This window comes from Hyperolius riggenbachi, chromosome 6 (genome assembly GCF_040937935.1).
Source record: "Hyperolius riggenbachi isolate aHypRig1 chromosome 6, aHypRig1.pri, whole genome shotgun sequence".
NCBI lineage: Eukaryota > Metazoa > Chordata > Amphibia > Anura > Hyperoliidae > Hyperolius > Hyperolius riggenbachi.
This window is the reverse complement of record NC_090651.1, coordinates 353,988,656-354,014,598: the sequence shown is the minus strand read 5'-3', so window position 1 is coordinate 354,014,598 and position 25,943 is coordinate 353,988,656. Positions and strand designations below refer to the sequence as shown.

General features: G+C 45.9%; 1 protein-coding gene across 2 annotated transcripts in view; it reads right to left on the bottom strand.

Annotated features, from left to right (window-relative positions):
* Positions 1 to 9,786, bottom strand: part of IGSF21 (immunoglobin superfamily member 21) — an 826,399-nt gene extending 816,613 nt beyond the window's left edge. Inside the window, exon 1 of one of the 2 annotated variants that reach the window (XM_068241709.1) lies at positions 9,489 to 9,786. In XM_068241709.1, coding sequence (XP_068097810.1) covers positions 9,489 to 9,552 — 64 coding nt within the window. In that variant the 5' untranslated portion in view covers positions 9,553 to 9,786. The remainder of the gene's footprint in view (positions 1 to 9,488) is intronic. The other variant, XM_068241708.1, reaches the window with a different exon arrangement.
* Positions 9,787 to 25,943: the final 16,157 nt, after the last annotated feature.

Sequence of the window (25,943 nt, the reverse complement as noted above, 5' to 3'; positions counted from 1 at the left end):
ACTAAGGGAAGGATAGCTTCTATCCAATTCAAACAGATTAACAGAATCAATCCAAAAAAATTGTTCAATGCAATCGATATCACAATCGAATTGGAGAATCGACTGTCCTAAGAATTGTATTGTGAATGGCCAAACTATTTTTACTTGAGGTGCCCATTTATGATACAATTTTCCTGTCCGATCGATCAGATTAAGCAGCGTTGATGGTGCCAATCTGGGTCAATGGTAATCACCACTAGAGATAGTAAGTGAGGGGCTACTCATTTAAATTGAATGCAGATGATATGCAGATTGGAATTGGGGCCGTCCATTTCGTCAGTAGGTTGATTAGACTGGCTCTGTTCCACGCTGCATACAATTTACATGAAATCTGCATGCAGACATTAATTAGCATATCTCTGAACGTCTATAATCCCCAACAGGCAAAACCGGCGGGTCGTTCCTCTGACCACATAGAAAAAACAGAAGAAGAGAGGACCCTCACACAGTAGTGCCAGTGGATTTCACACCTCTGGAGTCAACAAGACCTATCAGGTGTCAGTAGATAATGTAATCCATCAAGCTCCGCCTTTATCTTTAAAAAAAAAACATGACCCTTTAGAGAGTCCAGCCTTCTATTTTTTTTAATCCATATGATGTTAAATCCACACTTATTGGCAATGCATATAGCTTTGTGTATTCAACCTCTATACTTTTTGCAAGCATATTGAAAGTACCCGACTGGCTGTCTTCTATCTATAGAACCTTTTCTTGCTGAGACAGCAGTACCATTTTACTGGACACACCAAATCTCTGATAACTGCTCAGACTCATCCCCTATCCCATCACCATTCTCATTGGGTAGCCAGGGAGGAGCTGATCACCTGATCCCTCCCACCTCCTCCCTCTGCTGCTCAGAGGGGCTTTATGCAGACAATTGAGAGCTCTTCTGTGGACAGTCAGTGACATGACTATGTTCTCTATAATGTATTGCAGAAGATGTCAGTGCTATATAAATACATAATAATATGGTAGGACATTAGACTGTGACTATAGTAGGATTAGATTGTGAGCTCCTCTGAAGACAGTCAGTGACATGACTATGTTCTCTATAATGTATTGCAGAAGATGTCAGTGCTATATAAATACATAATAATATGGTAGGACATTAGACTGTGACTATAGTAGGATTAGATTGTGAGCTCCTCTGAAGACAGTCAGTGACATGACTATGTTCTCTATAATGTATTGCAGAAGATGTCAGTGCTATATAAATACATAATAATAATATGGTAGGACATTAGGCTATGACTATGGTAGGATTGGATTGTGAGCTCTTCTGAGGACAGTCAGTGACATGACTATGTAATCTGTTAAGTGCTGCAGAAGATGGTATTGCTATATAAATACATAATAATAATATGGTAGGACATTAGGCTATGACTATGGTAGAATTAGGTTCTGAGCTCCTCTGAGGACAGTCAGTGACATGACTATGTACTCTATAAAGTACTGCAGAAGATGTAAGTGCTGTTCAAATACATAATAATAATATGATAGGACATTAGACTATGACTATGGTAGAATTAGATTGTGAGCTCCTTTGAGGACAGTCAGTGACATGACTATGTACTCTATAAAGTGCTGCAGAAGAGGTCAGTGCTATATAAATAGATAATAATAATATGGTAGGACATAAGGCTATGGCTATGGTAGGATTAGATTGTGAGTTTTTCTGAGGACAGTTAGTGACATGACTGTGTACTCTGTAAAGTGCTGCAGAAGATGTCAGTGCTATATTAATAAAATAAAAAAAGCAGTAGCATGGATAATTAGAAATCAGAATTTTTCATACACTTTGCAAAGCATCATAACTTCAAGCAAAGAACGCCACCAAAATGTAAAAAATAAATAAGTTATACAATGAGCCGAAATATTCCTAAATGAAAGTATTGTGTTCCGGAACCATCTGGCTGTTACAGTTGGACGTGAATAGACATGGACATTACAAATGTATTGCAGCGTTATTTCTCAAGCATTAAGCTCAGGGTCTATCCGTTCTATATTTAGAATCTCTCCCACAGTCGCCCACCATCTCTCCTCTGTTACGCCACTGACCAATCTCTCATCCGACAGCGACTTAAACCGCCATTCCTTCCATAGTTCTTGTGCCGCCAGCCCTGCCTAATACCCCTCTAAGTAAATAAACTCAATCACAAACTTGTCCCTCGAAGGGATACATGAAAGGAGGACAAAGTGGCTGCAATTCCCAACTGTCACGGGCTCTGTAGACTCAGGTATATTGCTGGTATATACCATGTTTCCCCGAAAATAAGACAATAGTATTATATTAATTTTACCTCTAAAAGATGTGCTAGGGCTTATTTTCAGGGGAGGGCTTATATCTTTGAGAAGTGGAAAATCAGACGCTATGTTAGTGTATGGGGAGGTGTGCTGTCTCTAACCGCACCTCCCTTGTGGCTGCGTCCCCCTCCGCTCACCTGTAAGCCGCTCCAGTATCCTACCATGGTCAGTGCCCTTTGACCCGGTAGCCGCACATGCGCTGTATGCTGGGTCACTCTCTGACCGTGCTCCCCTCTCGTCATAATCAATGTGCGCCAGGAACACATCATAGCGCGCACATTGAATATGACGAGAGGGGAGTGCGGTCACTGAGTCAACCCAGCATACAGCGCATGTGCGGCTACTGGGTCAAAGAAGAAAAAAGGTTCTGAAGGGCACACCATCAAAGTAGTTGTCGGGTGCTTGACACTGGGACATAGGCAATGTCTCAAGTAGAATTATGGAGAAATGTGTCAGCACACCGTTTTTCCTTCAAATCAAGCTCTTTTATTGAGCCATGCGATACAAAAGGTATAAAACCGACAATTGTTTCGGGGGCCTCACAGGGTCCCCCTTCTTCAAGGCGTAGTTACAAATGCATGCATATACACTTCACCATATATACTAACACACTCCCCCAACAATCCACCCATAGTGATGCAAGATAATGACGTCATCTCCATTGTTTACAACATAACCATGTCACATAATCAATTGCAGCCTGCAATCAAAGTCCTTAAAAAGGCAATAATGTTTAGCAATGTACTCAGCATTGTTATATGCTATTATCCATACCTCCTGGGGGTTCCTCCAGTTTCAACAACGGGGTGTGACTGGAGGAACCCCCAGGAGGTATGGATAATAGCATATAACAATGCTGAGTACATTGCTAAACATTATTGCCTTTTTAAGGACTTTGATTGCAGGCTGCAATTGATTATGTGACATGGTTATGTTGTAAACAATGGAGATGACGTCATTATCTTGCATCACTATGGGTGGATTGTTGGGGGAGTGTGTTAGTATATATGGTGAAGTGTATATGCATGCATTTGTAACTACGCCTTGAAGAAGGGGGACCCTGTGAGGCCCCCGAAACAATTGTCGGTTTTATACCTTTTGTATCGCATGGCTCAATAAAAGAGCTTGATTTGAAGGAAAAACGGTGTGCTGACACATTTCTCCATAATTCTACTGGGTCAAAGGGCACTGACCATGTAAGGATACTGGAGCCGCTTACAGGTGAGCGGAAGGGGGCGTGGCTACAAGGGAGGTGCGGTGAGAGACTGCTCACCTCCCCATACACTAACATAGACATAGCGTCCAATATAAAGTTAGGGCTTATTTTCAGGGGAGGGCTTATTTTCGGGGAAACACGACATACACACACACACACACACACATATATATATATATATATATATATATATATATATATATTTATATATATGTATATATATGCCCGGGGTGGATAGAGGAATGCATTATACAGCCCAGGAATGTCCAATAGTCCCAGCGTATCGAAAAAGCGGGATAACGGGCGTCGATACAGCCATCCAGCCCCACATGGCTTGTCTCTATACAGAGTGATGGGTCTGTGCAGGCTTGTCCACATCAGTCGGCGGTCTCGAGGGGTCTAAACAGATCCTGGACGTCTCTCTAAAAGGTGCCCATTGACGGTACAATTTTTCCTTCAGATTCGATCTTTTGACGCGATTTGAATGAATGAAAATAATCGGAAGGTAATTATTGATTGTTCCCATGATTAACGGAACGATGTAAGAAGGTTTTACATTCCGATTTGATCATAAATTCCAGCTTTTGGATTGATTATTTTTTCTTTTCCAATTAACCAAAGAATCATTTCATATCGATTTGCGTCACACACGTCGCAGTTTTCCACACAATGTGTCCATAAAAAAATGCGTCCAATGATCGAAACGGAAGGAAAAGTTGTACCGTAATGGCCACTTTAAAGGCCTGAACGATGGTTTCTAATCGATCGCAACGATTGGATCCGACAGTCGATCGATTATTCAGGAAATTGGATCGTTAATATAAGCTTAAAGGTGCACATTAATGGTACAATATTTTCTTTTGATCAGATTTGCGGGATGTTAAGTAATGGTAAAGGTAATTATCGATTGCCCCCATAAAAGGTTTGGTTAGAGCACTTCCATTCTTCAGATAGAAAGAAAAAATCCAACATTCCGATCGACAAAATTCTGTATTCCAATCTTCCCTAGAATCGTTTCCTGACGACTGTCTCTGCATGCTCCATGTGGTTTTCTGCACAATTCGATCATAAAAATCTGATCGATGACATCTGAGGAAAATATTGTAGCATTAATAGCCACCTTACAAGACAGTTACAGCAAACAAGCCAATGACAGGAGACTTATAATGGGAGAGAGAGAGGAGATGACAGGAGAGGGAGATCCGGTACAGAGAGAGGGAACCAGCAGCCCACAAAGAGGAGATTGTTTATAGTGAGAATGTGAGAGAGAGACAGCCTGACAGAGAGACATAGACAGCTTGACAGAAAGGGAGAGAAAGCCTGACAGATAGACACAGACAGCCTAAAGAGAGACAGACTGACAGAAAAAAACAGCCAGAGAGAGGGAAAGAGAGACAGCCTGACAGAAAAAGACAACCTGACAGAGAAAGAGGGCCTGACAGAGAAAGAGACAGTCTGACAGACAGAGAGAGAGAAACAGCCTGACAGAGAGAGACAGCCTGCAAGAGAGAGAGGGCCTGACAGAGAAAGAGACAGTTTGACAGACAGAGAGAGAGAGAGAGAGAAACAGCCTGACAGAGAGAAACAGCCTGACAGAGAGAGAGGGCCTGACAGAGAAAGAGACAGTCTGACAGACAGAGAGAGAGAGAGAGACAACCTGACAGAGAGAGACAGCCTGACAGAGAGAGGGCCTGACAGAGAAAGAGACAGTTTGACATGACAGAGAGAGACAGCCTTACTGAGAGAGGCAGTCTGACAGAGAGACTGAGTCTGACAGAGAGAGAGAGAGACCGACCATCTGACAGAGAGAGAGAGAGAGAGAGAGACAGTCTGACAAACAGAGAGAGACAGCCTGAAAGAGAGAGAGAGAGAGAGAGCCTGACAGAGAAAGAGACCATTTGACAGAGAGAGACAGCCTGACAGAGAGAGACAGTCTGACAGAGAAAGAGAGTCACTCTGAAAGGGAGAGAGAGAGAGCCTGACAGAGAAAGAGACTGTCTGACAGAGAGAGAGACAGCATGACAGAGAGAGAGAGAGACACTCTGACAGAGAGATAGAGAGGGACGGTCTGACAGACAGAGAGACAGCCTGACAGAGAGAGAGAGACAGTGAGACAGTCTGACATGCAGAGACTGCACAGGACGTATAGAGGATCACACTGCTACCATCAGAGACACAACACATTCTGCAAAGCATGCTATATACTGCACACTCCCTGCATATTAATGTATAGATAGTGTATACTATAGTATATACCAGCCACTCACTCCACAATAATGCATAGATAGTGCATAGGATACCTATTATAGCAAATACTAAGAAGTAATTGTATATTAATGCATAGATGGCATATATTCTGCATATTACAACATATACTGAGCACTTGCGGCATATTAATGTATAGACAGTGAACTGCATGAGTATATACTGAGCACTCACTGTATAATAATGTATAGATAGTGTATATGTTTCCAATGATAGCATATTGTGAAAACTCACTGTATGCTAATGTATAGATTGTGTGTACAATGCCTATTACAGCACACGCTGAGACACTTTTTGCAGGTATAGATATTCTATATAGCTGCATATTATAGCACATACTAACCACTCACAGAATATTAATGCATAGATAGTGCTTACTCTGCATATTATAGCCTATTCTAAACATCCCTTGCATAATAATCTATAAATAGTGTATACATTACATACTATAACATATAATGCTATAATAATATACTGTGTATTCTAGCATATACCGACCGCTTGGCTGGGTATTAACACATAGATAGTGTATTATATGCTGTATATATAATATATATATACTGTACCTTGAATATTATAGTCTACACAAACACTGCATATCCTGATAGAGTTCTAAACTTGTGATGTATCTTATCATACGGTATATATAGAGAGAGAGAGATTGATTGAGAGTGTACACATATCTTTATCGTCAAATGATTTTCCTTGCTCACTATTAACCACAACCTATACTGCACTACACACTGTATATCACTGTACAGAACGCTTACACTGCATATCATAGGAAACATTAAAACAAAACACAGTATGCCATGACTGTGTTATATGGGATATACCAATAGTTCATAAAAGCTGCATATCACAATACAGACACCATGTGGGGGGGGGGGGGGGGGGTGTGTGTGTGTGTGTGTGTGTGTGTGTGTGTGTGTGTGTGTGTGTGTGTGTGTGTGTGTGTGTGTGTGTGTGTGTGTGTGTGTGTGTGTGTGTGTGTGTGTGTGTGTGTGTGTGTGTGTGTGTGTGTGTGTGTGTGTGTGTGTGTGTGTGTGTAGTGTGTGTGTGTACCGTGTGTGTGTATATATACATTCAGTACACACACATGCAGGCACACACACAAAACATTTCCTGCATACTGTGATAGAGGCATCTACAGTGACTGATTCTACCTATACTAGATAGTGAAGTATTCCACATTTCGGATGTATATCACAGCACAGATCCAACATGCCAATAGGAGGACTGAGACAGACAGAACAATCCTGAGATCATTGCAGAGACTGTGCAGGCACTGAGGATCTGGAGAGAGAGAGGTGCTACTTATACATATTCTGGAGGGGGTGGGTGCGAGGGGGGGGGGGTGGAGGGTCATCCACACTGTATTTTCTGATGGGAGGGGCGACGCACAAACAGCACAATATATATATTTTACAGTATTAATATAAGACCGGGGGACTTAAACACTCAGCGATGTCATCTGTGGTGACAGGAGACAGATTTCTAACATTTCTGTCTCTACACGAAAGCCAGTTTAGCGCCCCTGATACTGCCAGAATCCACATATATCCACACAGCCTGGCAACCAGAAGTCAAACTAAATCATATTCGCCAATTTTATTATTACTATTATATACGCCAGCCCCATCCCAAGAGCTGTCCGCCATACATTCCTGCCAGATGTGTTGGCAACACACTGCAAGGACAGCAAGATACTTTATAGAGCCTTTACCACAATACCTGTCTGTGTATCTTGGCAAAGTGGGGTCCTGCAGCCCACAGAGGGGGTGGCATTCCCAAAACTGGCACATTTCAGCACTGGTACATGGCATCGACGCAGCCTGGGCTGTAAAGGGTTACCAGGGATTACACAGAAGCTAAAAACGTGACAATTCTAAAGAGAGGGAAGCAGCAGTCTGTGCAGGGACTTCTGATAGACTCAACTGGTACAGAAACGTAAAGCCAATCGCTGGTAAGGGAAAGGACTGCTGGCCAGATAATGACATCATATATATATAAAATGACAAATATATATTTTATAACACCCAGGCTTGCCACAAACACTGTGTATGAAGTTGCTCCTATTCTCAGAGGCAGTAGGGGGACGTTCCCAGTAGAGATGGGAAGTTCGGATCTTTTCAATGATCCGGATGATTCGAATCGGATCATTGAAGAGATTCGGATCTTTGATCCGAATCTCGGATCATTTTACTACCGGAAGCATTCGGGGGTGAAATGAACAGCAGGACAGGTCTGTGGACAGGAGAAGGGGAGGGAGTGGACACACAGAGAAGGGGAGAAGATGGACAAAGGGCAGGGAGTGGACAGGGAAGGGAGGAGGGACGAGCAGAGAGCAGAAATGTTTGCACGTAATACCCACATGCTGAAGTCATATGCTTTACATATATTTCACCTATATGTTCATCTGTACACTTTGAAAGAAAAGGTCGCACAGTGAAAGAAAGCATTCCCAGAAGATAAGTGCAGCTGTTTAGTGCCGAGTGCAGGAGAATTATATTGCCTTTCAATCACACTGTCTGCAAAGTTACTGAGCTGTGCTGAGCCAAAAGCTTCCCATGTGTTCACTGTGCAGCACTACGGAACAGACAGCCTATAATGGGCAGCAGATTATAGCCAGTGTGTGCTCTACACATATCTGGCAGTGGCACCCATGTCCCCTCTCTTTCATCTACCTGTCTCCCTGCAAGGCTGCCTCCCATCCAACAGAGCGATCCTTGCTTCCAGGACCCCGCTGAGGGGGCGTGTCGCTCCTGGCCCCGCCCCTTTTGCGATCCGAATCGTTCATTTTGATGATTCGGATGATTGACTCATAAAATAGATTCGGATCAAAGATCCGAATCGTTCATGATCCGGACAACGGCAGTTCCCAGCTCATTCTCCTGGTAAGAGGCTTAGAGTGAGATGCTGTGGAGCACATAGTTGCCAGCACAGTATTTGGGAAGGATGGCACAGTAGATGGGCACAGCACAGACCTCTGTATAGAAGATAAGCATCCTCCATAGACACACATGCAGGCAGGGGGACTGATGGGGATCCATAAGAAGTACAAATCCCAGGCAGGCAGATTAAAGAAACCATCAGATGAGAGGGAACACAGAGGGGGATATACAGAGAGATGCAATGAGAGGAGACAGGAGGGATGGGGACGCTTCTGTCACACTGATAGGATGCTGATTGCTGACACCGGGCTGACTGATAGAAGATCTTCTATGGCTGATGTATGGGAGAGATCCTGTCCTAGATCACAACAGTGTCCTATATAGGATAACAACCACACCGTCCTATAGAATAACAATCATAATCATAGTGTCCTATATAATAATCATACAGTGCCATATATAATAAGAATGCAGTGCCCTATATAGGATCCTATAGGTAATAACACACAGCCTGCTGTCCCCGGCTCGGAGGAAGCGATGGAACGTTTGGAACGTTCGCGCGATAACATTAAACATAAATAGAACGTTCGCTGTCCGGAGGATTGGGAGCGCGCGCTGGGCACACACTCACTCGCGGGCATTCAGGGCGAATAGAGGGTGCCAGGCGGCTCTGCGAGTTATTTCCGTGCCCTGGCATCGCACATCCCGCGCCTGCAGAGGAGCCCCGTATGGCGGCGCAGGAGTTAATGAGAAGTGAGAGTGGCACTTACCCAGTGCCAGGTGCAGGAGGGCACACAGCAGGGCGCTGACCCCGGGGCAGCTCATCATTCCCATGCCGACCCCGGTACCTCCATCTGCTTCACACGCCTTGCTGCAAGCCGGGGATGCCCGGAGCCCGGCGCCGATGCGGGCACATCCCCTGCAGGAAGCCCCCCTCCGGGCGGGTGAGGAGGAGAGAGCTGGCCGGGTGTAGGAGCCTGTCCTCGGCGGCTCTGTCCCTCACTGCCTGCAGCAGCCACAGCCTGGCATCAAATGGCTCTCCCTGCCGCTCATTGGCTCCCTCCTCCTTCACTTCACCCAGCCCCTCTCTCGTGTGCTGCTCCCTTCTCCTATCCCTCCGGTTCACTCAGCCTCTGCCTCGCAGTGCCCAGTGATGCCCACACCACTCACCCAGCCTGTGCCCACACCACTCGCCCAGCCTGTGCCAACACTACAGACCCAGTCCAGCCTGTGCCCACTGATGCCCACACCACTCACCCAGCCTGTGCCCACACTACAGACCCAGTCCAGCCTGTGCCCACTGATGCCCACACCACTCACCCAGCCTGTGCCCATACTACAGACCCAGTCCAGCCTGTGCCCACTGATGCCCACACCACTCACCCAGCCTGTGCCCACAGTACAGACCCAGTCCAGCCTGTGCCCACTGATGCCCACACCACTCACCCAGCCTGTGCCCATACTACAGACCCAGGCCAGCCTGTGCCCACTGATGCCCACACCACTCACCCAGCCTTTGCCCACACCACTCTCCTAGTCCAGCCTGTGCCCACTGATGCCCACACCACTCACCCAGCCTGTGCCCACTGATGCCCACACCACTCACCCAGCCTGTGCCAACACCACTCACCCAGCCTGTGCCCACATCACTCACCCAGCCTGTGCCCAGTGATGCCCACACCACTCACCCAGCCTGTGCCCACACTACAGACCAAGTCCATCCTGTGCCCACTGATGCCCACACCACTCACCCAGCATGTGCCCACTGATGCCCACACCACTCACCCAGCCTGTGCCAACACCACTCACCCAGCCTGTGCCCACATCACTCACTCAGCCTGTGCCCAGTGATGCCCACACCACTCACCCAGCCTGTGCCCACACTACAGACCAAGTCCATCCTGTGCCCACTGATGCCCACACCACTCACCCAGCCTGTGCCCATACTACAGACCAAGGCCAGCCTGTGCCAACTAATGCACACACCACTCACCCAGCCTTTGCCCATACTACAGACCCAGGCCTGCCTGTGCCCACTGATGCCCACACCACTCACCCAGCCTGTGCCCACACCACTCTCCTAGTCCAGCCTGTGACCACTGATGCCCACACCACTCACCCAGCCTGTGCCCACTGATGCCCACACCACTCACCCAGCCTGTGCCAACACCACCCACCCAGCCTGTGCCCACACCACTCTCTTAGTCCAGCCTGTGCCCACGGATGCCCACACCACATACCAAGCCTGTGCCCACACCACTCACCCAGTCCAGCCTGTGCCCACTAATGCCCACACCACTCACCCAGCCTGTGCCCACACCACTCACCCAGTCCAGCCTGTGCCCACCAATGCCCACACCACTTACCCAGTCTGTGGTCACGCCACTCGCCCAGTCTAGCCTGTGCCCACTGATGCCCACACCACTTGCCTAGCCTGTGCCCACACCACTCACCCAGTCCAGCCTGTGTCCACCGATGCCCACACCATTTATACAGTCTGTGCCCACACCACTCATCCAGCCCAGCCTGTGCCCACTGATGCCCACACCACTTGCCTAGCCTGTGCCCACACCACTCACTCAGTCCAGCCTGTGTCCACTGATGCCCACACCACTTGCCTAGCCTGTGCCCACACCACTCACCTAGTCCAGCCTGTGCCCACATCACTTACCCAGACTGTGCCCACACCACTCACCCAGTCCAGCCTGTGCTCACTGATGCCCACACCACTTACCCAGTCTGTGCCCACACCACTCACCCAGTCCAGCCTGTGCCCACTGATGCCCACACCACTTACTCAGCCTGTGCACACTGATGCCCACACCACTCACCCAGCCTGTGCCCACACCACTCTCCCAGTCCTGCCTGTACCCACGTATGCCAACACCACTCACCCAGCCTGTGCCCACTAATATCCATCCAATGTACCCACACTTTGCCCACACCACTTACCCAGTCCTGCCTATGCCCACACCATTCACCCAGTCTATGCACACTGATGTCCACACCACTCACCCAGCCTGTGCCCACTGATACCCACACCATTCACACAGCCTGTGCCCACCACTGATACCCACACCACTTACCCATCCTTAGCCCACTGATATCCTTACCATTCACCCAGCCTGTGCCCAATGATACCCACACCATTCACCTAGCCTGTTCCCACTGATGCCCACACCACCTACTCAGCCTGTGCCCACTAATACCCACACCACTCACCCAGCCTACGCCTCACAGATTGCCCACTAATGTGGCCTAGACCTCTGAATAAAACTTTGCGTAAACTTGACCTTATGGAGTGTCCACTTGTCTTTGTGCCACTTTATCCAGCCTCTTCCCCATGGAGTGCCTACCCTTCTCTTTGGTATGTCACTGAGCCCTGACTACTGCAGTACCCACAGCTCTCTTGTCTTCTTAACTCAGGTCTAGTACCATGAAGTGTCCATTCTTCTCTTGTCAACTTCACCCGTGCACAGTATCAGGAAGTCAGTACAATAATCATCCGACTCCAATTCTGACTCCGACTCCTCGGTTTATGAAACTAACGACTCCAGGTAACCAAAATTGATTCGACTCTAGCTCCACGGCCCTTGCAGGGCTATGGAGTGGGTACAAAAATCATACGACTCCTCAGTTTATGAAACCTCTGACTCCAGGTACCCAAAAATTGCTCTGACTCCACAGCCCTGCATGAAGAGCCCACTTTCTCCTTTCCACTTAAACCAGAACTGCATGATGGAGTTTCCATCCTTTTCCTCCTGTACTTCAGCCACCATCTGACTTATGAAATGCCTTCAACTCAAAAATTGTTATGCAGCTGTTTGTGCATAAACTGCTTACCCGCTACAGTGTTTCTGTTGGATTTAAAGCACACCGAAGTCAAGGCAAAGCTACCTAAGATAAGCACAGAGGTATCTTGATGCTGGACCCACATACCTCTATGTGTTGTCCATTACCCTCTTCGTTCTTTAAATCAGGACTTTGACCAGGCCAACGCAGAGGTTGCTATTTCTCTTTGGCCTTAAAGATTTAAATTTGTTTTTGAGTTTTTGATTGCTATTTTTTTCCTGCATCATTTAATCAGCCTTCAGCTTATGGAAAGTGCGCAAACAGCCTCCTTTGGAATTTCCTGGTACTTTGCAGGATTCATAGTTCCATCAATAATGGGAAGTTTTCCAGGTCCTGAGACAATAAATCATTTCCACATTACCACCGTCATGTGTCACGGTTGGTATCATATACTCAAAGTGGAATTCTGTCTTTGCTTTATGTAGATCATAAGCAGGTCTTTATTGGCCAAAGATCACTTGAATGCCACTCAAACTGTCTCACAGTAGGCTTGAGTTACAGACAGTTGCCAGTTTTGCAGATGTGAGAAGACCATTCACATTTTTCTTGAATAGCGGTGTCTTATGTCTTGCTACCATCCATGAATTCCAGTGTGTCTCTTCTTATGGAATCAATGACTTTAGCTGAGGCTTAGCAGGCCTGCAGTTCTTGGAATGATGATGCGGGATGATCTGTGACTTTATGAACAAGCTGTTGTACGATTGGAGTCATTTTGGCAGGTCCACCCCTCCTGGAGGTGGAGCCACTCTTCCAAGTCTTCTTTGTGGCTCAAATGAATCTAAATAGCTTTAGAAAATACTTTATAACCCTCCTTATATTGAAATTCCTAACTCTTTTTCTTATTTGTCCCAGAATCCTCTGGGATTGTGTTCCATCATTGTTGTTGGAAGTGTTGAGGTTCTTTAGAAATGACTTAATAACCCTCTTCATATTGATATTCTGAACTCTTCTTATCTGTCCTAGAATTCTCTGGGATTGTGTCCCATCATTCTTGTTGGACGTGGTAAGGTTCATATTCAGTGGTCAAGCTGGGATGCATTCGATCAGCTGAATCAGATAAAATGTATTTTCAGTCAGTACAATTTTTGTAATAGTTTTGGTTTGCTTGTTGATGGATTAGAATACATGTCAGGCTTTTATTGCTGTCTCCACCCCTGTTGAAGAGATATTCCATGATTACTTCCTGTTCTCTTTACCTGAGACCAAGATTCTATCCACTTCCTGTTTTCCAGCTGGAAAACAGGAAGTGGATAGAAACATGGTGCAGACATTGACTGTCTCCCGTTTATCCAAAACAGAACATTTTTGATTGGTTCTCTTTCGAGCTGCATATTACTTGCATTGAATTTGCATGCAGACCGGAATTATTAACATCTCATAGGCCATCTCTTCTGACCACATTTATGTAGATTTTCCTTTCAAATCCAATAATGCGATCACTAACATCATTCTCCCCCCCCCCCCCCCCACCAGCACTTTTTGCGCGGGGGGTGGAGGGCTTGGGTGATGGCGCAAGAGCAGCTGGGCTTTGCCAGTGTCAGCTTGCACACTGTAGCTCTGCCCAGCCACAGCCCCCCTGAACGCATGGCAACGTATTGCTGGTATTACTTAGCGTAATGCTGGTATTTCGCAGTGAGCTATAGAAGGGGGTCCAACACTTTGATCCGCATAGGGGGATGCCGGGCCCAAAAGTGCCCACAAAATATTTACATTTCGTTTCGCAGCTGCGAAGGATGGGGTCTGTGGCGATTTGATCTAAAGGTGCTGATGCTGTGCTGGATTTTGTCCAGCAGCAGCGCCACCTAGCGGTAGCCACTATTTCCTATACTGCACTATTCTAGGAAAAGGCCAATGTCAGACATAGTCCGATATAGGATTGTAAAGGGTTATTCTTGCATTTTAGTAAACTAATGGGGCACTATGGCGAAAAATTTTAAAATTTAAAATATGTGCAAACATAAATAAATAAGAAGTACGTTTTAATGAGCCATAAATTACTTTTCTCCTATGTTGCTGTCATTTACAGTAGGTAGTAGAAATCTGACAGAAGTGAAAGGTTTTGGACTAGTCCATCTATTCATAGGGGATTCTCAGCAAGGCTTTTATTCTTTATAAAGATATTCCCTAAAAAGGATTTAAACAATGATTCTGGCCAGCTTCCATGCTCCCTTCACAGTTTTTTGGTAGTTGGACAGAGCAACTGCCATTCACTAAGTGCTTTTGAAAATAAATAAATCCCTGAGAATCCCCCCCATAAAGAGATGGGCTAGTCCAAAACCTGTCGCTTCTGTCAGATTTGTACTACCTACTGTAAGTGACAGCAACATAGGAGGAAAGTGATTTATGGCTCAATTTATTCTGGAAAAAATGTACTTCCTATTTGTTTATATTTGCACATATTTAAAATTTTTCGCCATAGTGCCCCTTTAAACCAGAAATGTAAGTATTTTCTCTTTTTGTTTTTTGTACCCGCTCCCTTTCCCCTACTACAAAACTTTGTTCACATCCAAAAGTATATAATACATCTGTAAACATGCACAAAAACGTAAATCGAGGAGGGATCTATCTCTCCCCCCCCCCCCCCCCCCCCCCCCTAAGCATCCCCGTCTCCGTTCTCATCTGATCGCCGCATAGTGGACGCCACCATCCATCTGCAGCGAAACACATGATTAACCCCTTGTGCCCGAGGCAGACAAATGTCACTCATATTAATCAGTGTCATTTAGACACTTAGCAATTTAAATAAACAGTTGCAGTCGCCGTTGCTGCACCGCAGTGCCATTAATCTGCCGGAGCCCTTTACTGACACAAGTCGAAAGCAGTGGTTACAACAGCATGAGATGCACATCAAGAGCTTCCTTCTGGGAAAGGGTTAATACCGCAATTTAAAACAACCCTAGATGCTCACCTAAGAAGAGGAAGGCTCTAGATCAGGGGTCAGGAACCTTTTTTTGGCTGAGAGAGCCATAAACTCTGCATGTTTTAAAGGAATACTGTAGGGGGGTCGGGAGAAAATGAGTTGAACTTACCCGGGGCTTCTAATGGTCCCTCGCAGGCATCCTGTGTTGGCGCAGCCACTCACCCATGCTCCGGCCCCGCCTCCGGTTCACTTCTGGAATTTCAGACTTTAAAGTCTGAAAACCACTGCGCCTGCGTTGCCGTGTCCTCACTCCCGCTGATGTCACCAGGAGCATACCGAGCAGGTGCAGACCATACTGGGCCCGCGTAATACACTCCCGGTGACGTCAGTGGGAGCGAGGACACGGCAACGCAGACGCAGTGGTTTTCAGACTTTAAAGGGACTCCGAGCAGTGCAGAAACTATGGAAAGATGCATATCATTTTAAAGCTCTCTTTCTCCTCTTTCCAATGATATATAAACTGCCGCCCTACGCCTTTTAGTTTTCGCTATTTTCGCTATTGAAATTGCCGCGGCCGCTATTTCGATCACGAAAATAGAGAAAACTAAAAGGCGTAGGGCGACGATTTAGGTGTCGTCAGAAAGAGGAGAAAGAGAGCTTTAAAATGATATCCATCTTTCCATAGTTACATGGTATTACACAAAGTCAGCAGCTCCATAGCGAAAATAGCAAAAATTAAAAGGCGTAGGGCGGCGGTTTATATATCATTGGAAAGAGGAGAAAGAGAGCTTTAAAATGATATGCATCTTTCCATAGTTTCTGCACTGCTCGGAGTCCCTTTAAAGTCTGAAATTTCAGAAGTGAACCGGAGGCGGGGCCGGAGCATCGGTGAGTGACTGCGCGGGAGCAGGATGTCTGAGGGGGACCATTAGAAGCCCCGGGTAAGTTCAACTAATTTTCTCCCGACCCCCATACAGTATTCTTTTAAAATGTAATTCCGTGAGAGCCATACAATATGTTTCAAACTGGGGCAGTGCGCTTGCGCCGTAGAGGGCTCACATCTCTGTTGCCATGGTGATGTGTACACAGTTGATCCTCCAGGCAGTGGAAGTGTCAGACACGTCTTCAGCTTCTCTTGGGTTTCAGGAACATCAGCAATTTCCCCGAGAACCAAACAGGAGAAATACCGACTAACAGCTTGTACAATTAGCTAGCAGACTTAGGAATTGATTCACTTTGTAGGATGAGAGCCCTGTACTTTGGCCCAATAGGCTGTCTGTCAAGTGACAGGCAGCCTATTGGGCCAATCAAAGTGCAGGGATCTCGTCCTACAAAGTCACTGGACCTGACAGGGTCCAGAGTGGGACAATTGGAACAGCTTTTCCATTTTGGGGGGAGCATACGTAAGCTAGTACTAGTGCATGCTACAGCAGTAGCATGCCTACTTTTAAAATTGTACTTGCTCTGCCACACTAAGCTCTGCTGCTTGAGCCGTGTAACTTAGTGAATCAACCCCTACTGATTTGTATGTGAGCCAGATGTAGCCATCAAAAGAGCCACATCTGGCTCCCGAGCCATTGGTTCCCTACCCCTGTTCTAGATCACATTGGCCTCAATTCACTAAGATCATGCTGGAGATAATAAGGCAAGAGAAAACTTACCTCCACACGTGAGAGAGTTATCTTATCTCTTCATTACTTCCGTTACCTCTGTAGTTAATTTACTTCCTCTGTAGATAATTTACCTCCTCTGTAGTTATTTTCACACACAGTTAATGAACAGCCTGTCTTTAACTCTGGAGTTATTTTAAGGATTAAAGAGTTAACTTAAAGACAGAAGAGTTAACTTTAGGTTTGCCTGAGGTAAAATGTTTCCTGAATACTACATGCCGTATCACCATGGTAACAACTCTAGAAGAGTTATTAAAGACAGGAGATAAGCTTGGTGAATTGAGGCCATAGAGCCTTCTGAAAATCGCAAAAAAAAAATGCATCTAAATTGCGTTGCATTTAGCAGCGTAAGGCCCCGTTCACACTCGCTGCGTTTTGCGCTCTGTTTATCGCTGACGATCAGCAAAGCACAATGACATGTGATCCTATGGGATTACTAACACTGGAGCGTGATTGCGATTTCGCCAATTGCAAACGCGCTGCATGTAGCATTTTTCGCGTGATTGTGATGTGACTTTCATTCATAATAACAAAGTGCAAGCATGGCAAAATCAGGGAGAATTGCTATGCAAAATCGCGGTCACAAACACTAGGCGATTGCGTTTTGCGATTCCCAGTGTGAACAGTTCTAAAGGAGTCCTTAAAGGATACTCGATGTGACATGATGAGATAGACACGTGTATGTACAGTGCCTAGCACACAAATAACTATACTGTGTTCCTTTCTTTCGCTGCCTGAAAGAGTTAAACATCAGGTACGTAAGTGGCAGTTCCTGTCTGAGCCAGGACCGGGTCAGACTACAGTGTGAACCTAACTGATAAAAAATTACAACTATAAAACCCTTTACTAGCAGAAAATAGCTTCTGAGAGCAGGAAAGAGTTAAAAAGGGTCAATAGTTCATAGATTTTAGCTCTTGCGTACTTCAATGAATGTGTCATGTGTGAATTGAGCAAAAACAATAAAACAGTAAAAACTAGATTTAAACATAGAATAAAACTGTGCAATATCTTAAAAAGTCATTTTTAGGAGAAGGAGAATAGATACAATTGTTTATTTAATTAGTTAATTTTCACCTCTGATTCTGAAGGCAAAAAAACAGATACTTACCTAAGGAGAGGGAAGGCTCTGGGTTCTATAGAGCCTTCTCGTTCCTCTCCTCATCCTCTACTTCTCCCGTAGGCTCGTCTGTTCAAATCTCCCGCCGCGGGAGGTTTCGGAAGTCTTAGGGAGCCCGGGTCTACCCAAAGACAGGCGGCTCTGTACTGCACACGTGTGAGAGAGGGCTGTCGCGCAAGCGCAGTATGGAGCTGCCCAGTCTTTGGGAGCACTCGGGCTCCCGAAGACTTCTGAAGCCCACCCAAGGCGGAAACAACCAATCTCCAATCTATGGGTCGGAGACTCCTAACCTTGGGAGCCAGCGCAGGAACGAAGGGACAAGGAAAAGAGCAGGAAGGCTCTATAGGACCCAGAGTCTTCCCTCTCCTTATGTGAGTATCTTTTTTTATTTTGCCTTTATACTCCCTTTAAAGCGTACATGTCAAACTCCGGCCCATGGGCCAAATCTGGCCTTCAGAGCCATTCAAATTGGAACTTAAGGGGTTCCCCACTTTGCATTATGTTTGGCCCACTCAAGACCACCAGGGAAGCTATATTGGAGGTGAAGCCCTAGATCACCGGGGAAGCCATATGGGGAGGAAGGGGGAAAGCATTAAACATAAGGGAACTGTATAGTGGAGGAAGAGGGTCTCTAGACACCAGGGAACTGTATAGGGGAGGGAGGAGGTTCACTAGAGAGGAGGTTCACTAGACACCAGGGAACTGTATAGGTGTTGAAGGGGGGCAACTAGACACCAGGGAACTTTATAAGGTGGCCAGTACACTTTGAGGTTGGCCCACGACTAGATCCCTGTGTTCAGTTTCGTCCCACTTTGTATCTGAGATGGACACCCATGCTTTAACAGGATACGTGGGAACACTGCTGTTGGCCGTGATCCGATCCTTCTGCAGACATACAAACATCAGACCGAAACGGGCATCATCGCTCGAGCTGAGCCATCCTTTGTGCCCGCCGATGCCAGCATTATGAAATGAGCTGCTTTGCGAGTAGGCAGGCCGCACTGCAGGGGTTAAGAGAAGCTGCAATCCGCTGCAGGTAGGAAGATAAATGGATGTGCTATCCATCAGCGTGCCAACTCCGCGAGGTGCCAGGGCTGCGTCTAATGCCTGTACCGTGGCTATTAACTTGGCATATCTCTGTCATGTTGATTTGATTTACTGGAGAGCTAGGTAAGAGTCACCGTACTCTGCCACTCATTTCATCGCCTCCGATTCAGGCGGCGTGCACCCGACGCGGGCGCGGGAAAAGAAGAATATAATGTTATTTCGAGCTGTTGTTAATTAGCCCCGCTACAAGAGAGCTATTCAGACTTGCAAAACGCAATTAATTTGGGGTTGTATGACATGGGTCAGCGATAATGGGGGAAGTCATTATCCGATACAAGGGCGCTGCGCGCTTCGAGAGTTTGCTTATCTGCAATTGGCAGATTTTTTTTTCCTAGTTGCGAATGTGTGGACCGGGGATGAGTGATGCAGCGCGTTTTTTTAAAATGATTCTATCTTTATAAAATCCATCATCATCTCTAGCATAGCAGAACTCAGGGCTGGCACTTCCATAGAGGCAAAGGGGGCAAGTGCCCCAGGGCCCTAGAGACTGTGGGATACCCCAAAGTGCCCCTCCTCCCAGAGCCAGTTCTAGATTTTTTGCTGCCAGATGCAAACCTGTGAGGATGCCCCTCCCCCAGATTCAGAACGATCGCTCTGCACCCCACCATTTACTCTGCTTAATTTTATGTTCTCACATGACATGCTGCAGCTCAACACAATAGCACACTGGATGGCTGTGAGTCTGTGACAAACAAACTGCTCACTCTCAGCCACTCCATTCCTCCTCAGTCAGGGCAGCAGTGCCACCTTCTCCCTTCTGCTGTGCAAGTCAAATGAAACACTGCTGCTCTCCTGCCTCCCCCTTCCTCACTCACTGTCAGACTCCTCACACAGCACAACAAGCTGATTTTCCTGACCTCTTCACCTCGCTCTCCTCTCACTTATCCTCCTACTCTGACTGTATGCTGTTAGTGTAAACAATAGTACAAACATGCTGCCCCTGTAATCTCTGTGCCTGATGCAGATGTTTCACCTTGCTTCATGGGGTAATTTGGTTGGAAGGGGGGGTGTCAGCTAGCGCAGAACTACGTTACAGTGCGGGACACACATCGATCTGTATCGGGACGGATCTCATGTTAGTCTATGGCGACGCAGGGTTCATTAACTACGTTGGCGTTACGACATCGCGGTGCGCTTTAGTGGAAGCGTATTTTTTACAATACGCTTCCACATACCCGTAGCAGGAAGTGACTGCAAGCGCGCGAGATATGGAGGCTGCCGTATTTATTTCCTGTTACACAAAAGCAGACTGTACAGCAAGCAGAGTTAAAAAGGTGAGAGAGAGGCCGTGACCAAGAATTGAACTTCATCCCAATCAGTAGCTGATACCACCTTTCCCATGAGAAATCTTTTCCTTTTCACAAATGGATCATCAGGGGGCGCTGTATGGCTGATATGGTGGTGAAACCCCTCCCACTTTGTTATGTCAAGATCATGGTCTTGACATCACATTGTGAGAGCCTTGTTGCATTGTGGGAAATTACAGCTGTTTTCAACTGCCAAAAAAGCAAGCAGCTTCTCCTTCCACAGACATCACCTGCCAGCAGTAAAAATGTCACCATGTGATAAATGTTAGAATGTAAAGATTTTTCAACGGGTAAACACTAAGTTTACTGGAGATGCCCTTTAAGTGCAGGACCAACTGTGGAAACTTTAGGAGGACACATTAGAATGTAAGAGTCACATCAAAGAACCTAAACTGGTTAAAAATGAAGCCATTAAACTGAGGAAATAGAAAATATGAGGCTCATTTCCATGCTACTAATGTTCTATTTATCATTCCTACTACACATAGAATTCATTATTTCATAAGCATATTTTCACTTCAGGTTCATGTTAATCTTCCAGATAGGGGAGACATGGTGTCCTGCATGTAATAATCTCCCCTAATATATATCAGAGATGCCTTAAACTCAACTATTGCTGAAAAAAACAACTCTCTTCAATGCATCTCTGTACATTGCTTATGTCAGTTGCTAATATGTAGTAGCCATATGTAGTGTCTGCAAAGCTATGTACACATGCTCAACAAAGGTCATTTGCAACAACCGATGAAAGTCGTAATGCCAACGGACCTCCTGAACTTTAGAAGAGCCCGATATTTGCTGTATTATGGTGAGGGTGGTGAGGAGATTTGCCAGTTAGGGTTAGGCATCACTGGGGGGCTAGGTTAGGGTTAGGCATTGGGGGGTTTTGTTAGGGCTAGGCACTGGTGGGTGTTCGGTTAGGTTTAGGCACTGGTGGGGGTTTGGTTAGGGTTAGGCATCACTGGGGGAGTTACGTTAGGGTTTGGCATATGGGGGTTTGGTTAGCATTAGGCACTGGTGAAGAGTTTAGTTAGGGTTAGGCACTGGTTGGGGGTTTGGTTAGGGTTAGGCATTGGTGAGGGGTTCGGTAAGGATTAGGCATTGGTGGGGTGTTTGGTTAGGATTAGGCATTGGGGAAGGGTTAGGCATTGGTGTGGGGTTCAGTTTGGGTTAGGTGTCACTGGGGGGTGGGGGGTTCAGTTAGGGTTAGGCATTGGAGGGGGGCTTGGTTAGGGTTAGCCATTGGTGGATGGTTTGGTTAGGGTTAGGTTTTGGTTGGGGTTAGGAAGCGGTGGGTGGTTCGGTTAGGGTTAGGCATTGGTGGGTGGTTTGGTTAGGGTTAGCCATTGGTGGGTGGTTCAGTAAGGGTTAGTCTTTGGTAGAGGGTTTGGTTAGGCATTGGTGGGGAGTTTGGTTAAGGTTAGGCATCGTGGGGGTGCAGGAAGGGTTAAGGTGGCCAATGGCCATTAACAATACAATGCTCCAGATGATCGACCGTCCGATTCTGTCGTAATATTGATCTTAAGCAATCGTTTGGGCCCACTAGTGGAAGGAAAGCTGCTATCCAATTCAATCAGATCAATGAAATCAGTCTGTTGTTCGGATCGATTCCATCAATCTGATCAGACTGCTAACAGCTTACCTGCCGTGAGGGAGCCAGAACAATCATTTCCGATTGATATTACATTTGCATCGAACAGTGGTGGCTACTGTGAGGTGGCAGACTGAGATTCAGACAAATGCCCCGCTCCACTCATCTATGCTAGTCTTTCAGAGATCAGACATATGCTGCAAAGGATTGTGGGAGATCCGTAACTTTACCAGCACAATACATATTTAAATGTAACAATGAGCAAAGAGTGGCTGCCCTGACACTGAAAAGACTGTCTGTTCATACAAAGCAGGAGGAATGGCACTTATGTCATAGAAAGCACCAGTTCCTTACACAGGCACCACAAAGCTTTTTACTGCAAATTATTATTTCATTCTAAAGAAAAATAATTGGTCAGCATCGGTCCCTGAATTGTCACCCGAGAGATACGGTAGTTTCCCGATCCCAAACAATCATTGCCTGTGTGTACTTAGCTTCAAGGTCTAATATTAATTACTGTAATAACATTTATAGCCAGAGAATCAATTCAAAGAGGAACTCCAGTGAAAATAATGTAATAAAAAAGTGCTTGCTTTTTACAATAATTATGTATAAATGATTTAGTCTGTTTTTTCCCATTGTAAAATCTTTCCTCTCCCTGATTTACATTCTGACATTTATCACATGGTGACCTTTTTACTGCTGGCAGGTGATGTCACTGAAAGGAGATGCTGCTTGCTTTTTTGTCAGTTGGAAACATTTGTAACCAAACGTTATTTCCCACAATGCAACAAGGCTCCCACAGTGTGATGTCAGAACCATGGTCCTGACATCACACTGAGGGAGGGGTTTCACCGCAATATGAGCCATACAGAGCCCCCTGATGATCCGTTTGTGAAAAGGTAAAGATTTTTTATGGGCAAGGGGGTATCAGCTACTGATTGGGATGAAGTTCAATTCTTGGTTACGGTTTCTCTTTAAAGAACGACTCCAGTGAAAAAAGTAAGCAGTTAAAATCTGAGAGAACTGACAGTTTTGGACTAGTCCATGTCCTCATGGCGGCTTTTCAGGGTTTTCTTAGTTTTCAAAAGCAATTCCTGAATTGCAGTTTAACTGCCAAAACAGTAAGACACCAGCCAGCGTCCCTACTCACTTGCCCACTATTTTGGAAGTTAGACTTAGCCATTCAGGAAATGCTTTCGAAAACGGAGAAAACCCTGTGATTCCCCCATGAGGAAATGGACTAGTCCAAAACCTCTCAGTTCTGTCAGATGTTATTTGGTTACTTTTTTTCTCTAGAGTGGTCCTTTAATTTTTAAGTGTAATCAAATGGTAGAATTGGTTTAATAAAACAACTGTGCTACTTTGACCAGATATAAGGAACTCAGTACGAAACTTATTATTAGACCGTTAGACCGTTTAGGGTCCTCTCACACTTTAGCCGTTGCGCCGCATCACACAAAATCTGTTGGATCCCGAAGCAGAAGCGATAAAAATCATATATTGGGCTATCACATTGCTCGCGATGTGGCGTGCCAACGGTGCCGGGTAACAGTACAGTAATGCTCTGCATGCAGTGGGTGAACAGAACGACATGCAAATTTACATGGGAAGGGAGTCAGACTCGAATGAGACCGTATGCTGTCAAGGTGCGTTCTTTTGACATGGTTCTGGTGTGATTGAAGAATAATCGCATCACAATGAATCCAGCACAATGTGTAAGGAACCTCATTGGCTCTAGAGCTCTCAGTAAAGAAACATTCCACAGAGCTGCACCTGACAGCAGTAAAGATGTCGCCACCAGTGATAAATTTCAGAATGTAAATCAGGGGCAGGCCTGGGACCCACTACAAATCGCTAGCGCTACCACTAGCGTTTTGTGAGCGATTTCATGAGCGTTTTCTGACGATTTTTGAAAAGTGTAAACTTTTTGGCAACGATTGTGTTAGCGATTAGCAATTTTAATTCTGATTGGTCCTTTCAAATTATTTTAAAAAAAAATTATTTACAGATTGCAGTAATTTAAAATCGCACACAAATTACTATGTGTAGCGACTCATGAGTGATTTGCCAGCGCTTCAATAGTTTACATTATTATTATTTATATAGCGCTGACATATTACGCAGCGCTGTACAGTGTATATATATATATATCTTGTCACTAACTGTCCATCAAAGGAGCTCACAATCTAATCCCTACAATTGCCATATGTCTATATTATGTAGTGTAAGTACTGTAGTCTAGGGCCAATGTTAGGGGGAGCCAATTAACTTATCTGTATGTTTTTGGAATGTGCGAGGAAACCGGAGTGCCTGGAGGAAACCCACGCAGACACGGAGAGAACATACAAACTCTTTGCAGATAGTGCCCTGGCTGGGATTCGAACCAGGGACCCAGCGCTGCAAGGCAAGAGAGCTAACCACTACGCCACCGTGCTGCACAAATGCTCCCAAAATTCTGCATGTCATGTGATTGTGATTTTGCTAATCGCAATCGCTACTGTGGAATTTGTTACATTTATTTTCATTGGCAGAGCGTTTAGGGAAATCACTAGAGATTTAAACCACTCCCTAAACGCTCAAAAAAGCATCCTAGTGGGTTCCAGGCCTGAGGAAAGATTTTACAATGTGCAAACACTGAGGTTGGGAACACACTAGGCAGAAACGTTACCGTTGGACAAAAATGCTAGCGGTTTAGCTGTTAATGACATTTTAAGGGCCCCATGTAAAAACACATATGTGTGTTTTACATCGTGCTTTTGAAAATGCTGCATATTTTTCAAAAACGCATGTCAACTGCACATAATGTATGTCAATGGAGATGCAGAGGAATGTATTTCTGAAGAGAATCTGTAAAAAAAACCAAAAAAAAAACCTGGGGGGTACTTACCTCAGGAGGCGGAAGCCTCTGTATTCTAAAGCTTCCCCCATTTTCCTAAGCCTCCGGGATCCAGCGCTGGCAGCCCCCAAACACCAGCGAGGTAAAAATGTACCTACCACGATCCTGCGCAGATGCAGTGGCGGTTTTCCGATTGGGATCAGATGGAAATAGCTAAGCCCGTTTTGGTCTGCTTTACTGCGCCGGCACAAGCGACTCGCCTCTCGTGGTAAGTACCCCCTGGGTGTGTGTGTGTGGGTGGGGGGGGGATTGTTACTGATCCTCTTTAAAGAGACACTGAAGCGAAAAAAAATGATGATATTATGATTTGTATGTGTAGCACAGCTAAGAAATAAAACATTAAGATCAGATACATCAGTCTAAAGCAGGCCATACACTGGCTCGATTCACGGCCGTTTCGACAGCAGATCCGATCCTGGGATCGGATCTGCTGCCAATCGCTTGCGCTAAACGCACCCGCCGATCCGATTCCCTCCCGAAATCGGATCGGTCCGTCGATCGCGCCGTGCGGGAAATTACCCTCGATCGCCCGGCGGTAGGAGCGCGTCGCTTGCGGCGTACGATTCGGGCCCGATCCGAGCATGTATACATTACCTGAAGCTGGCTCCGGGGTCCTCTTCTCCTCGCTGCACCGCATTTCCGCATGTCCCAGTGTACGCTTATACTTCCTGTGTCACTCCGGTGACCAGGAAGTTGAAATAGAGGGCGCTCTATTTGAACTTCCTGGTCACGGAGTAACACAGGAAGCGCCGGGATGGAGCAAGAACAGCGGTGCGGTGCAGTGCGGAGAAGATGCCCGGGAGCCAGCCTCAGGTAATGTAT